This window comes from Tripterygium wilfordii, chromosome 6 (genome assembly GCF_013401445.1).
Source record: "Tripterygium wilfordii isolate XIE 37 chromosome 6, ASM1340144v1, whole genome shotgun sequence".
Lineage (NCBI taxonomy): Eukaryota > Viridiplantae > Streptophyta > Magnoliopsida > Celastrales > Celastraceae > Tripterygium > Tripterygium wilfordii.
In genome coordinates, this window is record NC_052237.1 from 1,011,423 (window position 1) to 1,025,450 (window position 14,028).

At 37.0% G+C, this 14,028-nt stretch overlaps 3 protein-coding genes across 3 annotated transcripts; 2 read left to right on the plus strand and 1 right to left on the minus strand.

Annotated features, from left to right (window-relative positions):
- The first annotated feature begins 777 nt into the window (after nt 1–777).
- Nucleotides 778–2,153, plus strand: LOC119999411 (transcription factor MYB41-like). Its single transcript, XM_038846963.1, has 3 exons — nt 778–943; nt 1,065–1,194; nt 1,287–2,153. The coding sequence occupies exons 1-3, from the start codon at nt 811–813 to the stop codon at nt 2,053–2,055; spliced, it is 1,032 nt and encodes a 343-aa protein (XP_038702891.1). The 5' UTR covers nt 778–810; the 3' UTR covers nt 2,056–2,153.
- A 3,825-nt stretch (nt 2,154–5,978) lies between these two features.
- Nucleotides 5,979–8,400, plus strand: LOC119999413 (uncharacterized GPI-anchored protein At4g28100-like). Its single transcript, XM_038846964.1, has 2 exons — nt 5,979–7,069; nt 7,767–8,400. Exons 1-2 carry the CDS (start codon nt 6,452–6,454, stop codon nt 8,103–8,105), a joined length of 957 nt encoding a protein of 318 aa, XP_038702892.1. The 5' UTR covers nt 5,979–6,451; the 3' UTR covers nt 8,106–8,400.
- Nucleotides 8,401–10,255: 1,855 nt separating this feature from the next.
- On the minus strand, nt 10,256–13,061 carry LOC120001116 (equilibrative nucleotide transporter 3-like). The gene is made up of 9 exons (XM_038849373.1): nt 13,020–13,061; nt 12,820–12,924; nt 12,198–12,353; nt 11,952–12,095; nt 11,746–11,851; nt 11,483–11,643; nt 11,028–11,188; nt 10,661–10,919; nt 10,256–10,363 (listed from the first exon to the last, which is right to left on the minus strand). Exons 1-9 carry the CDS (start codon nt 13,059–13,061, stop codon nt 10,256–10,258), a joined length of 1,242 nt encoding a protein of 413 aa, XP_038705301.1.
- Between the last annotated feature and the right edge of the window lie 967 nt (nt 13,062–14,028).

The following is a 14,028-nucleotide window of genomic DNA, read 5'->3' on the forward strand; positions in this document are numbered from 1 at the left end:
ATGATTCCACTTACAAGTTTTCCCATTAGATTTGAAGGAAATTAACCATCTAGCGAGAACCACAATTTAACTAAAAACAAATTGTCGCTGGGAAAATATATATGTATGTAAATGCATATGCATAGGTATTAGAATGCAATTAAAAATAATTTTTGTTTACTAATTATTCTTATTTTCAACTGTTTATGCTTATTTTTAAAATAAAAAATACAAGTAAAATAAACAAAAAAAAATTACATTATTGATTTATGGATATGGTCAATATAGATTTCATTTATTTATACTACTACACATAGTTTTCAGACATCTTTTTTGTACGTATTCATGCATGTAGCAGATATACTTCGTGAATATATGATTTCATAATACGTAGACACATATAATATATATATTGTAAAACAAGATGCCGTACTAATTGATTGCTTGGCCAATTATTAGTGATCAATATGAATAAATAATCCAAAGTACTTTTTTTTTCTCCAGTAATGCATGTGTCACGTGTCAGTTCTTACGTCTACACGTTCCAAATATGTACATGTACAATACATAAGCGTATATATTATATAATATTCAAAAATACAGAAAGGAAAGTAACACGTGTCAGGAAGGCCGGCGCCAAATCTCATTGACTTGCATCCATAATTGCATTTCTTTCTTTCTCGGCTATATATATTCGTGAAAGGTCACCTTCCATGTTAGCAAGCATCCACAACTTCACTTTTAGTTTCTCCAGAGTCTACTTTCTGTTCCCTCTTTCACAGCCTCACTAGATTTTAATTTCTCAAACACTCTTACAAAGAGATCAAATCAATGGGGAGAGCACCTTGTTGTGATAAAAATGGACTCAAGAAGGGTCCATGGACTCCAGAGGAAGATCTTAAGCTTGTCAATTATATTCAGATTCATGGTCCTGGTAACTGGCGCACCCTCCCAAAGAACGCCGGTACGTACCCCTTTTATCTTCTCTTCCTTTTGTTTTTAAAGGTTTTTATGCCTTTTGAAATTACATATAGTATTGGAATTTTATGCTAATTTAATTATCATGTCTTTTTAATATTGTTTAGGGCTTGAAAGATGTGGAAAGAGTTGCCGTCTTAGATGGACTAATTACCTGAGGCCAGATATCAAAAGAGGAAGGTTTTCGTTCGAAGAAGAAGAGACTATAATCCAATTACACAGTATTTTGGGAAACAAGTAAGATTACCTGCCCCTATATATGTTAATATATGCCTATGTAGATTTCCTGTAAATTAATTAACCCTTTCAATTTGTTTGTTCAATGTTAGGTGGTCGGCCATAGCAGCTCGCTTACCAGGAAGAACCGACAACGAAATCAAGAATTATTGGAACACCCACATAAGAAAAAGGCTTCTGAGGAACGGAATTGATCCAGTGACTCATGCTCCACGCCTTGATTTCCTAGACTTATCTGCCCTTCTTAGCCAAACTTTCTGCAATTCATCACTTCTCAATTTGTCAAGCTTGTTGGGTACTCAAGCAGCTCTCCTCAATCCAGAACTGTTAAGGCTAGTTAACACTCTCCTTACACTAAAACAAGAAAACCCAGAAATGCTTTTGCAGTATTTGCAGGAAAACCAACTTTGCAGCTTTCAATTGCAAAACCAATTAGCCCCATTACAACAAACCGGTCAGCTGCAAAACCCTAACGGAGATCCATCTTCTTCTGCTGGTCCATTTTTTAACCAAACATTACCACCCATGCAAGAAAATGCTGAACCTGGGCTACCTATAAATATGACAAGTAGTTTGGGTGAGCAGGATGTTTCTATTCAAGGCGGCTATATGCAATATTGCAGCTCAAATCCTACAATTCCCCAAGTGGGAGAGAATTTGAATGTTCAAGCATTGAATAATGGGAACCAGAATTTTGGTATTAATTCGGTCATGTCGACACCATTGTCAAGCCCAGCTCCAATGAATTCATCGTCTACATTCATCAATGGGAGCAGTAGTACTGAGGATGAGAGAGAAAGCTATAGTAGTTTGTTCAAGTTTGAAATTCCAGAGAGTTTGGATTTTGACGAGTTCATGTAAATAGTGAGTGTGTATGAATTATATATCATCACAAACACTAGCTTAATTATTTTGGTTTGATATGTAGTTGATGTTTGTAAATGAAAGCACTTGTTTTCTTCGATCCTTTTAGTTTTTTTTTTTTGTCCGGTTCGATCCTTTTAGTTGTTTATGCCAGATTTTGATTCCCTTCTTGTCAACTTTTGAAGACATTATTATTATGATTGCACCATGAAGATAAGACATGAGAATAATGCAATTAAGTTTCTGAGAATGACATTTTTTTAATAAAACAGAGAATTAATCATGATCATGTGCGAAGAAAAGACGATAATGAGAAAGAAAAAAATTTAAGCCTGTGTTTGGTTAAAAGTGCTGTACAACTTACTGTGAAAATTTGAGAATTGAGATATTGTGTTTACAATACAACCCAATTGGTTTCCATAAAAGAATCATAACTGAGATCACAATGAGCTATATTACATTCCAACAACTCCAAAGTCCACCACCTACTTCTACTTGTAGTTTCTTATTGACTTTTAACTCTACATATAAGAAGTCGTATTGTAATGTTGAAATTATCAACTCAAATATACTGAAGATATTATCCGTTATGAGTTTTAGGGCAATTGCTAATGATATTTAGACACAAAAAACGCATCCAGAAACCAAAATGTGAGAGGATCTAAACTTTGTTTATGAATTATTCAGTTGGGTTATGTTGGATCGATGTGTGATTTTAGTGTCACAGGAAACACTTTTGTAGTCACTAGAATTGTAAGTGTAATATAGGCCAAGGAGAAAGTCATTGATAATTCAAGAAACATGAGCTGATTATCTTGGAAGTGCAGTAGGTTTTAAGGTATGAAGATGGTGTTAACATTTTCAGCAGTAATCAACAATGCATGTGTACCTGGGAACCTTCTTATGCTTTTTAAGTTTGATGACTCGATAACACTAACATGAATCACGATGATCATCAATTTCCTGCTCCCCTGTCTACCTTTCTTCCTATCACTGACCGTCCACACAAATCAATTTCGTGAAGCAATTGATCACATATATATGGACCAGATTAATAAAAAAAGGTCTTTCAAAAAGCTCTCCTCTTGGATATATATTCAAACCCTAAAAGTGCATTATTGTTTTTACATGCCTCCTTTTCCCATAAATCATCATATTCGCCTGAGAAAATTGAAAACCATCACGAGAGGAGAGGTTCTCAATTCAGTATGCGACGTGTTGCAATGTCCACAGTAAACGACGTCGTGTTTTCTCTATATCCTCAAGACAAGTTGAATTTGTTGACTCTACCTGGTGCGTATTTTAGGCTCTTTTTCCAAGTGATATATAGGAAGATAAGGTGTAATCATTTCTCTCAATAATTGCTTGAATATGGTCTTCGAAAGAGAAGAAAAATGGGATCTTTCTTTTTCTTCACGTGTCATAAATATAAACGAAGCATGACGTAATTATTGCTCCAAAAATTATTGGGAGATTTTTTTTCCCCTGGAGATCATTTACTCCTCAAAATGCACTTTTCAAATGTCAAATTAAGCTTTTTTCCTGTGGAAGAAAGGGAGCATTTATTTACTGGCCTCTAAATTATTGAGTTAAGACCGATAAGATCTAGACTTTTCAATATTCTTGATTCCAATTCATTTTATTCATTTGATTTGACATTTGACAGCTTTTTTTGTCAAATCAATTTCAAACTTTATGGGTTAAAGTTTATAATAATTTTTTTTAAATTATTTTGAACTAATATTCTAATTTCGGTAATTCTTTTGTTATTTTCATTAATAAATCCAATAATATGTAATTAATTATTTTAAATTAGTTATTGTGATCAAAATTAAAGGGTATTAATTTGTTTCATTTTATTAATTTGAATCTAAATTTATAGCACATTGAGATATATTTGATATTGTACATATTCGATTATAAAATTCAACGTTTTGTTCATAATTTATGATCCATTGTGCTGCACCTGCATATTTATATTTGTCCCATTGCATCATAATGGGTGGCATTGGTGGATCTGAGACCAAGGACACATCCACAAAGTGATTTTGATTGACAAATCCAATACATATCACACCTTGTTTTTATGAAGGTTGTGATGGGAAAGAGCGCAAAGATAATAACGTAATGCATTGCGCACTGCTAATTACATTAAAGCAATGTTGTAATATGATACAATCAAGTGTCTCATGTCAGACATAGTCATCCAATGATTCATTGGTGCAGGCCTCTCTCTCAAAAAATGTCAGTGTTTCTCTTATATCAAACACCCTTTCATAACTTTCATATATAAAAGTTTGTAATTGATTTGATAAAAAAAACTGTCAAGTGTCACATCAAATGAATAAAATGAATTGGAATCAAGAACATTGAAAAGTCTATATCTTATAGGTCTTAACTCAGTAATTTAGAGGTATGTAAATAAATGCTCCCCAGAAGAAATTATGCATATGCCAGTGTTTGCTGTCTAGAGCTACAAAAACAGTGGGCCGTTACTTGTGGAAGCCCAAAGATATTTAGTCGCTGGGCTTTGTCATTACCTAAACATGAAGCCCGGCAAGAAACAGTCCAGCCCATTAGACTTGCTACAGCCTACAAGTACACAGCTACACTTGTATTCCAGCCTAACAGACCCAAACCGAAGATAATGGTTCAATAAAAAAACAGGGACCGGGGTGTTGGCCTTTTTGGTAATTCTGCTCTCCAAATAGTTTTCGATTCTTAAATCTGCTAAATGAAATGTGCATGTAGTGGAGCAGCCATTAACCCAACTTTGTTAACTGACAATTAGTTCATTATAGATAGTGCTGCCACCTAACTTACAACTGATCCTAATGCTGTGTTTGGAAGAGGTTGTAGTGGGGGTTGGAGTCCAGAAAAAGCGATTCAGACTTCACAATCTCCATCCACCAGTTCTCCTCCCATCGACTAAATCAAAGCCAGAAAGTTTCTTACACAGAAAATCTACTGCAACGCTATGATTATAACCTTTTCACATTGCTTTTCAAGCTCAAATACCAAAGTCATGGCAATGTCCTTCTCTTGTTTAAATCTTGATTTACTACAGCAACCTAACCCTTTGGAAAATATTATACGAGGCCACAAACAAAAGTAAAGAATCTTTCTTTGTTTTTTTAATCTCTGCTACTTTACCTGGAACAAAAGGGAACCAGCCCCAACTCCAAAGCAAAAATAGAAATAAAAAATAAACAGAAAAGGCTAAATGGAGGCTTGAGATTTGTAAATCTTTTTGTAAAGGAGCTTTACGCTTGAATTATTGCAGCTTGATTAGTAGCGCTTTTTATGTTTTGTTCTTTAAATTGGTCCACTTCTCATGTTGTGATTGGAAGCAACATGAAATGTGTACTCATTTGTCCTGTTCTCAAATGGAATAATAATGCATTGAGAAAGATTATCTTGGAATTAAATACCAGAATATTGGCCCGGCTGGTAGTTGTCCAAGGGATACCATTTTGGACATTTGTGTTGGGTTGTCCAATAATTTATGGTACTATGAAGTATGAACAATGTGGCATCTCCATGTGATTGGAGATTCAAGGAAATTACTCTCTCTCATCTGTAAGAGACATTTGTTGGAGTTAAAAAGGGTTATAGCTTGGGCAGTCACGCATGGCTTCTGTCTCAGAAAAGGTCGTGAAGCTACATAACCACAAAGCTTAAGTCAAGAAGATACGGCTTCTCAAAAGTCTTGACGGAGAATTGTCAATAAAGCAAAACTCAAACAAAACGACACCACTTTCGCTTCAAATTAACTGGTGCAAGGTAAAAATTGACAAATAAGGCCAGAGCAACATAAACTGCCAAACCTCAGACAGCCTTTTCTTATCGAACCCTGACCCATTCGTCTTTCCCTCCCCAAACGAATCTCGTCTGTACCTAATGGACCCATCTCCTCTCACCCTTTTCCATTTCAATAAAAAAAAAACCCCATAAATCAATTGCGTGAAATTACAATAAGTGTAAAATAATGAGTCCATGCTTTGTTTTATGAACCTGGAGCGTCCTCTCCCACACCACACTAGTCACTCCCCACAGATAGAGAGAGATCGCTCTTGCTTCGTGAACCTACTTTCTCCCTTATTTTACGTGAATGATAATGATCACATTATACGTCATTTCTTAGTTACTCCAGTCTCCAAACTCCAGAGAGAGAAGCTCAAGTTTTGAATTTGCATGTTCGAGTTTGCTAAGGTCACAAACGAAGATTTTACCTGGAACATCTCGGCCTTTCTCTTCATGATTCATAGTTTCCGAGAAACTAACACAAAGCACTCTCCTTGCTGAGGAAAAACCAGATTCAAAGCCGTGCCCTTTGACTCTTTGAGCCTACCCAGTCGGACTCTGAAAAACCCACATAAAAAAAGAAAGAAAGATGGGACCTTTTGCTTTCTTAACATTATCTATTTTGTTCTCTGCCTTGCTTCATTACTCCTTTGCCGGGTTACTCGCCGAACCGGTCGCTGGTCACGACCAGCCGTTAAAACCAGGCGACTACCCAAACTCGGTCCCTGCCTTCCCGGTCCAAACAGAGGCCCAGAGGTGCCGGCTTGACCTCTCAGCCGAGCTATTCGGCGGCGTGAATGACGCGTGCGGTAGAAACTTGGACCGGAGCCGATGCTGCCCTGTTTTAGAGGCATGGGTGTTCGCGGCTCACGCCCGTTCGGCCCTCCAGGTCCCAGCACCGGCTCCAGCAGCCGAGCCGGATCTTCCTATGATGCCGGACGACTCGCAGAGGTGCGTGAACTCACTACAAAGCGCGTTGCTGAGCAAGAACGTGAGGATTCCACAACCGAACGCGACCTGCGATCCTATTTTGTGCTTTTGTGGTATAAGGCTTCATCAAATTAGCTCGCTTAGTTGCCCTGCTGCATTTAATGTCTCTGCCGGGTTTCATAATGTGACTCCCACTGCTGCTGTCAAGAATTTGGAGAAGAATTGCAGAAATTCCTCGTACGCAGGATGCACTAAGTGCCTTGGTGCCCTCCAAAAGGTTAGTTTGAGATTGCATTCATTTCGTTCCTTCATTTATTCCTCCTCTTTCCTTTGAAAATCTTGAACCCATTTATTTATCAGTTATCTTGTGTGGCTTTTAATGCATTTTAACCATTTGTTCCTTTCCATGCAGATTTCGGATTTTGTTTTCTGAAAATTTTGTAGCTTGTTTTTCCTCTCAAATTATCTTTGATTTTTATTGGGTTGAACATAATCAAGGATTTTTCTTTTGACTTTGATGGGAAAGTGGCTTTCTTTCTTTCTTGTTTTTCTTTTTTTGCTTAATTTCTACTCCATTAGTCCATTTGGTACATTGCTTTCTGGACTTTGGATGATAATTTCATGTATTCATAGCGTTGAGTGATTCGGGATTTTTTGACATAGAGAGTCAACAATGTGTGTTTTTATGAATTGAATAATATAATGCCTGATGATGATGATAATGGCTATGGACCATGGAAGTATGAAAGCGAAGTAGAAGTCACATCGTATTGTTTTTGTGAAATCAACCAAACAAAGTCGCTCTGGTAGACCCATAGTAGAAAAACGACCTTATCGTGTGGCTTTCTTTCTCCTTCCTTTTTCATTACAAACAAAGTGGTTCTTCACTAGGATCCCTTCTTCGCATCCTTTCCTAATTCGTGTTCAATCGATTTGATGACTAAAATGCCCTTGTACATGTCGAATAATTGCAGCTAAAAGGCGGATTCAGGAACGGTACCGAGGACCACAGCACGAGCGAGAGGGCCCACAAGATGTTCAACAGGGACTGCCAGCTCATGGGGCTGACGTGGCTACTTGCCCGTAACAAAACGGCGTACATACCAACCGTTTCCGCTGTGCTGCGCGCCATCATGTACAGTGCGTACCCACCGCACGAATCCAAATGTAGTCCCGATCAAGAAAACATGCCGCTAGCCGTTGACTCGCTGCAGTTCGAGACGGGCCAATCGTCTTCTTCAACCTTATCGTCGCGTCATTTTTCGTTGTTTACGATTTTGCCCTTAATGATTTTGCTTTCTCTGTTTGGGTAGGGGCAATCGTTGGTGGTTGGTAGTCTATGATTTTGCTGGCCTGTATTTTTTTGTCAAGAATCTGTGGGGAGGGGGGTCACCTGATGGCTGATGCTAGTAGACAAACGGGCTAATGAGGTTCAGGGTTGTTTTTGTCCTTTTGCCACTGTAAATTTCAGCCTCGTTTGCAGACTTGGTCTGTTTACTGTTTAGTATTCTTTTCTTCCACAAAAGCTTTAGCAGTTTTGGGTATTTCTGGCATTACAATGGTTGTATATTTGCCGTGGAATCCATTTTAGGTGCTCAGTTGGGTATTGGGATTGTATTTGATTGAGGAAAATTCGTGCCAAAAAGGCATCATTTAAGACTACTAAACTAGTGTGGATAAAACTGTGCTTTTGTGTTGGGTTTAGTTAATTAAACACGAAGTTTGATGAGTCCTGTTGATAATGTGATGATTCTGGTCTTGAAATTAGCCCAACTTGGGAATTCCCAATGACTTGAGTATGTTGGTCGTATAGTAATGAGAATCATGAACTACTCATAGTTTAATTTGCCTGGATTAGAGTGAAAAACTACTATAAACGTCAAGATGAGCCATTTTTGCGTAAAATATGGATCTACATGCTGTCATGAATTATTAGAATATAAGAGTTTATATTTTCAAGGGAGGGAATTGGGGTTGAATGCTGGTTGCCATTTAGTCCGTAAAGGTGCTTAGCTTGGGAACGAATCCAAAATATTAAAAATATTCTGTGTCTATTGACGCGGACTGACAATCAGACTTTTTAGTTGGGATTTGCCAAGTTAACTGATCAAATTACCTTATTTTATAAGGGAAAATCAATTATTAGTCCAGAAGAGTTTTGTTCTAATAATGACATTTTTAAAAGTCTTATTCCATAAAATTCATGTAGTTTGAACTAATATTTCAAAAAAGATAAAAAGTTAAAATATACGGTTTTATTGTCTAAAATACCATTATCTTCATCCTCAAACATGACACATACCTCCTGCACATGATTCATCTCTGAGCTCCGTCGGAAGCTTCGTCTCCGCCCCTCATTGTTTATTCTAGAGTTTTATGTCATTTTTTAGTGATTTTTCATCCCGATTTTTGTTGTATTAGAACTAGATCTACTCATACTCACCACTTGACCTATAGATCTTGTTGTTTTCTTTCGATTTGTCATCACATCATTATTTTCGGCATTTTCTGTGGTGATATGTTATCTGTTTCGATTAATTTGATATCTGTCATAATGTTATACGTCTTTAATGAAATGTTATATGGTTGAAGTTTCGAAACAGATAACATATCAGAACAGATCCGAAACAGATATTATATCTGCAGATTCAGATATGATTTTAGAAGAAGAAAAAAGAGTTTGAAAAAGCAATAAAACCTCATAGGTGATGTGCCTTGGTCCGTGGAGTTGATTGAAGGCGTTGATAGTCGCCGGCGTTGGCCATATTGGCCGGATCTAGCTCTTTTTAAAATGTAGCTGTGATTTCACGAAGCTTTTTTGACGACTCAAGTGATAATTGGCTATGGGTGATGGATGAACTTTGATCGGGCTAACCTAGAGCTTCATTTCGGTAGTTGGCTCATTGAAAATGATGGACCGACAACCAACTTCTGATATGGTGAAGCAAGGAAGAGAGGAGGAAGAAGAAGAAAGAAGGAAGAAAGAGGAGGAAGGGTATTTTTATACGTTTGTAGGTTTTGTCCTTTTTTCTAAAATTTTTTTTAGGTTATCCTTATTTGAATACAACTTTTACTTTTTGTCCTTATGATAAAAATCCCATTTTATAAACCAAACTGTAAGAAACCGCTGAAAAAAAGAAAAACCTTTTATGATGATTTCCCTTCGTCAATGTTACGTGAGCAATTGGACTTTGGGCCAACGGTGGCCCATTAAGGTTTCAAGCCGGTGCAATTAGAACCATACAAGACAGGCTTGGGTTTGAGACCAAAAACCTCGAGCCAGCCCAAGTTTTTTGGCTTCCTTTATGAATCCAAGAAACTAAGTAATAATCATTGAAGGAAAATAAAGTGAATCTGTTACAATCCGGCAGGAACACCGCACATACAATTGTGTAGAAGATTTCCTTTCATCATCTTTTTTGTGGCCAAAATGACAGACAGGAGCTAATTCCACAGCCACTGTTCACCATCCTTTCCCAATAAGCCACAGAAAATCACATGCAACCCCCAGACCAACGCCTAGTGCCAGGGACAGTGTAAGCAAGTTTCCCAACGCATTTTGCTCCGGCCCCTGCAAAAGCCAAAGAGTGATCTCTGATTAGTTCTTGACAAAACTAGTGCTTAATTTCACTTGTTAATATATAGTGCACTAATAACCACTTGGGCATAGCCCAGTTGGTGAATTTCTCTGACACCAAATAGTATAAACTCAGGAGGTCTTCATTTCGATACTCACTGAGAACAATACTCTTGTGGTCATGTGTTTGATTTTGACTCAACTTATCTTGTTGTCATGTGGAAAACTTTTGTGCACTTGTATAGTATCGTTCTTGGTTAAAAAAAGAGTATATATAGTAAACCAACTAACCTTGTAACCTTTAGGGGCGGAAGTGAGAACAGACACAATGAGATAGCCTTGAGTTATTCCCAAGGCAGCCGTGAGCATTATCATCCAACCTTGATCACCATACTTGGCTGTGAAATAGAATGCTGGTATGAATAAGAAACGCAGTAAAGTGAATATCATGAGACCCTTTCGCGACTCCAATTTCAAGAATCTCAACATTGGAATATATCTTCCAACAAAATCAAACCCATTATTCGTCGCTATCAGAACTGGAACATACCTGAACATATTAAAACAAGCAAAAGAAAGTCAATAAGCCTTGAGAGGTATTTTTCTGATTAATTATGCGAATTGATCTGCATTGTTTTACTTAAAAAAACTACTTTACCATTGACCCAATGAGTGTGATCCTGTATCCTCGGCTATAAATCCTGGAAATATTGACAGTGTAAGAAGGTGCGAGAGAAATATATCGAGTGCATAGTCAATGTTCTGATATAATAGTTCCTTCACACTCAGTCGGACCAGATGTTCTGTATCTTCCTCAACCTGTGCAAAATTTCGTGCTCAATTATTTATTGATTGCTAGATAACTTGTAGTATAATTAAAACAATGAATATATTGAAAATGCCAAGGATCCAATGTTTTTTGTCCCACATATCTCAAATGGCAAATGTTAAGATGGATGCACATAATCCAAGTGAAATTGTGAAACCCACTTGATCCATATAAAATCGTATGTGTCTCTCAGCATTGGGTTAGCTAGGACAAAAACATTGGGTTAGCTAGGACAAAAACCATTGAGATCCGTAAAACTGCTGTGTGTATATATATATATATACCTCTTGTAGGCCACCAGCAACAAGGTCAGCGGATACAGTTTTGGATCCTTGTGAGGCTGCCTTTGAGCGGTAATACTTCACAATTGGTAGTCTTGGAAAGATAAACGCATAGAGAAAAACACAAACAAGCTCCAAAAATGCAGCGATAGCAAAGAACAGAACTGAAGTCAACAGAAAAAATAAAATAAAATTAGTCCTCAGAAGGATTGAAATCTTCATTTATTGTTTATGTAAAGAAATTAATAAAAAAGGATTGAACATACTAGCTCCTTTACGAAGCCCATTGTTAGAATTCTTGAAAGCAGCTTTTGTAATTAACCTCAAAGAAGACATTATAACTCCTGATGCAGCCAACCCAGCTGAGAAAGACTGAAAAAAGAAAAAAAAAAATGGTCAGTAGCTAAATAAAACCAGATGGAATAAAATTATTGAGGAAGTCTCATGTGTATTATGTAATATGGATACTTGCTTGAATAAATTCAGGCTTCATGAGGGAAAGATCTCCAACCATTCCACCTTCTGCTAAAGCACCTCCAACTCCAAAACTGCTACTAATAATGCAAATTCCGATAAATGTTCCAAGACCTCCTTTACCAGAAGTAGCTAAATCCAGCTATTAAGCCCAACACATAGAGATAATGTGAGGTAATAGAGTATCTAGAGAGTAATCCATCGATACATTCTAATCGTTTTAGAGAATGAAGAAAATACTTACTACTAAAAGCAAGAGAGAACCAATAAAGAATAAAGTAAAACCAATTAGGTTCCTTCTCCTTGTATTGATTTTCTCCTCGTTATAAGCAAGTGCTGCAAGAACTCCAAAAAAAAATGGCACATAGGCAAGAGTGAGGAGCCTTGATGGGTGGTATCTCTGCGCAAATTAAATTAAGAGAGTAAACAGATTATGCAAATCCAACTATACAACTGTGGCTGCATCTTTGCATTCAAAAGTATTGTCCACTCTGAGGATCTCTACGAGCGTTCATACCCTCCCTTAGAGTTTTATTTCAAGAAGTGTCCATCTTCCCTCATTTGAACTCATAATCTCGTCGAGGTCGAGGTGGAAAAGAGAGCACCAAGTACCAACTAGATTAGATGATCACTTTGGCACTCAGTCTCCCCACACTAAAGATATTATGAGTTCGAATGGTGAAACTGAGATTTCTGAAATAAAATCGTGAGGTTAACGTATGAATGTTCATATAGAGTACCTCAGAGCGGACAATACCTTTGGATGCAAAGACGCATCCATAACAACCATAGTAACATTGTGGAACGATTAAGAAAGCGTTTAACAAAGCAAAGTCAGAAACAAGGCCGAGACTGGGAACAATTACCGGGAACAAGTGACCGTAGTAATCTTGTATAGTAAAAAGAACGTTCCATGCAAATAGGCAACCAGCCCCAAGAACCCAACAAACTATTATTGCTGCATACTTGCCCTGCGATTATTACCACAATTAATTGTCTTCAATATCGACTTTTCCTATACAAAAAAGAAAAGAAAAGAAAGTATCTTGTTCCAATAATCACATACCTTCACCTGATCAGGAGCCCTGCTTTCATGGATGGTTGTCATAACTGTCGCCATTGGATAGCTCCTGCAAAGGCATTTACACATTAGCAAGGTGCACTATTATAATTTATAGTTTAATACACATCAACAATATTGTTCACTTTAGGTTGTCCGACTTCTGTAGATATATCGAGTCCGCACCCAATAGTGCTCTCATGGAAGCACGCTTAACCGCAGAACTTCTCCAAGAAAATACGTTGTTGATGGTTAGGAAGTGAAATTATCTATATGTTAACATGCACTTATACCATATGATATTGCAGGGTATAACCCAAATTCATCTTCAAACAACCTTAATTTCTCAGAAAATAAAAAAATTCATGAATGCAAACACGTATTCGATTCAGGAAGAAAAGAAACAAGATTGGAGAAAACCGAGAAATTGTAAGTACCTAGGGCTAAAATTGCTAGCAAGTAGTGACGCAATCTGTGGGGAGCCTTTTTTCAAGTTTTGTTGCATATGTTGATGGAGATTTTAATGAAAACAAACTATATATATATAAGTCGCGAGATAATATTTTGCCACTTTTAGCAATGGTAGGTAAGGTGAAAGTGACTTTAATTTCTATGTATTAAAGCAAAATTGGTAGTTTCTTTTGTATACAGCTAAAGATGAAACATATTGTCTTAATTTGGTACATATTTGAGCTCCAAATTACCTTATTTGCCTAATTACCTCCATTTGAAATTGGGTTCTCGAAACTATGTGATTAGGTATGTGGGTCTCAACTCTCAAAAGTCGAAGGAACGTGTTAATACAAAGAATATGGTTTGTGTTATAAATAAATAAAGATACAAATAATAGTATTATTTATGTAATAATTAAAGATATCATATAAGAAAAGATACAAAGATGATTAGTTGTATAATAATTATTCTTTATTTCATTTACTGGTCCAATGGATCGTTGCGACCCACTTTGCTACTTCCTGGGTAAGCCCGTTGCTTAAATTCAGGTGTTGGGCCAGAG